This window comes from Saprolegnia parasitica (genome assembly GCF_000151545.1).
Source record: "Saprolegnia parasitica CBS 223.65 unplaced genomic scaffold supercont2.94, whole genome shotgun sequence".
NCBI classification, from domain to species: Eukaryota; Oomycota; class Saprolegniomycetes; order Saprolegniales; family Saprolegniaceae; genus Saprolegnia; species Saprolegnia parasitica.
This window is the reverse complement of record NW_012156488.1, coordinates 88140-89891: the sequence shown is the minus strand read 5'-3', so window position 1 is coordinate 89891 and position 1752 is coordinate 88140. Positions and strand designations below refer to the sequence as shown.

General features: G+C 55.0%; 1 protein-coding gene across 1 annotated transcript in view; it reads left to right on the top strand.

Annotated features, from left to right (window-relative positions):
• Positions 1-1289: 1289 nt before the first annotated feature.
• The window catches only part of SPRG_22318 (hypothetical protein), a gene marked incomplete at both ends in the record, with an annotated part of 1853 nt that continues 1390 nt past the window's right edge, over positions 1290-1752 (top strand). The window contains one exon of the mRNA XM_012352243.1: positions 1290-1719. Within this exon, the coding sequence (XP_012207633.1) occupies positions 1290-1719 (430 nt within the window). The remainder of the gene's footprint in view (positions 1720-1752) is intronic.

The window sequence follows — 1752 nt, the reverse complement described above, 5'->3', positions numbered from 1 at the left end:
AGAGCGTCGCGTCCATCAAGCAGATGTCAAAGTGGCCGAGATTGCCTAGTCACTTTGATGTTGATAATTTTCGATCTGTCTTTTGATTGGCCGGCAAATGAAGCGGCGAATGATGCTCGTTGGTCGGGCCAACCATGTCGATGAGCGAGTGGTTTTCACCCACCATTTCTGCAAGTATCAACTTACCAATGGGTTAGTGTCAATTATTAATACGAATAATCAAGTGGGGCTGGCAAACCATTGCAAACCAGTGGAAAATGCCACTGGTTTGGGGGCCACTTGATTCTACAGTCGTGTCAAGATACCACAAATATATATGTGGCTTTTGAGCATTTTTGAGCATTCTTTTACATTAGACACCACATGGACAGGCATGCCGTTGCCTGCTGTCCTGGGTCAGGATACCGCTGTGACGGTGCGATACAAAGCCGTGGTGCGATGCCACGAGGTTGATTCTTCTCGTTGCTGAGATGCTCACGCAGCAGCGTCGCACGCAGCCGTCGTGTCGCTGTAGTGACAACGACTCGTGCATCAGGACATCGATAACCCATCTGAGACTTAAGTAGCCGCCTCACGCTGACGCTGCACCCGTGTCTGCATTGATACGCGGACGAAGCCAACGCCACCACACGGCGACCGGCCGCACCCACGAACTGCGACGGCTGTGCCACGTGCGCCGACACACAACAGGCGGTACGTCACAGTGGTTGTCTGCTTGTGTGCGGCAGATGCCACTCTCGGCCACCGCGTCGTCGATATATCGAGATTCCTCGCAACGAGTGGTTCAGATGGGTCGTCGGGACGAGTGGTCGGCGTCGCCATAGTTTCGATGCCCGCGTGGTGCCACGTATAGGCCTTCTTTTATTGGACTTCCATCATTAAAATACAGCTAAAAACCAACCCCATCAAGTGACGCGCATGCCATGCGAGCTTGCTTTTTGTATGCCACCGCAAACCCGCCGCTGGCACATGGATTAAAAATATGATATTTTTATTCGTGAGCCGCAAAAAAAGACCACCCGCGCACCCATTTCGAAATCCTCGGCCATATATTTCCAAGCTCTGTGCTTGTATTCTGTCAATATATGCAATTGTACACAGAATTTGAGTATGTACATGCCGTTGAACTTGACAGCGCGTTTCGATGTGGCAGATGCCGAATATAGCTGTCAAATTTGTGTTGCCACAGCATATATTAGCACGGCCAGCGACAATATTGGAGGGCCGATATGCATATTCACGCCTCGGCTTATGCCAGCGACGTTGCTTTCCAAAAGATTCCATCGCCCATGGCCGGTACGCCCTCCCCCGCCGCCCCGACGATCGCGGTCGCCGAGGTCCGCCATGGCAGCGTCACCAAGAAGATCGCTGTCTACGAGAAGATGCGCCCGAGCGAGCTCAACCTGATGCTGCATGCGGCCTTCTTCGCCCAAGGAGCGCCCGAGTGGGCGACGGACGCCGTCGGCTTTGCGCATGCCAAGACCAAGACCTTTATCCCGCTTGCGATTGGCACGGCCTTTCCGACGCTCTTCCAGCCCAACCACACGTACGAGCTTGTGCTGGCCAAGGCGGCGGCGACGACGACGACGACGCCACCGCCAGCCATGCCCTCGTCGCGCCCATGGACCGAGCGGCTCTACGCGCTCTTGTCGCAATGGAGCGCCACGTCACCGTCGGCACTGAGTCCCGATCAGCTGAATCGCCTCGAGCTTCTCATCGGTCAAGGCCACCCCGTGCTCCGACAGGCGTATG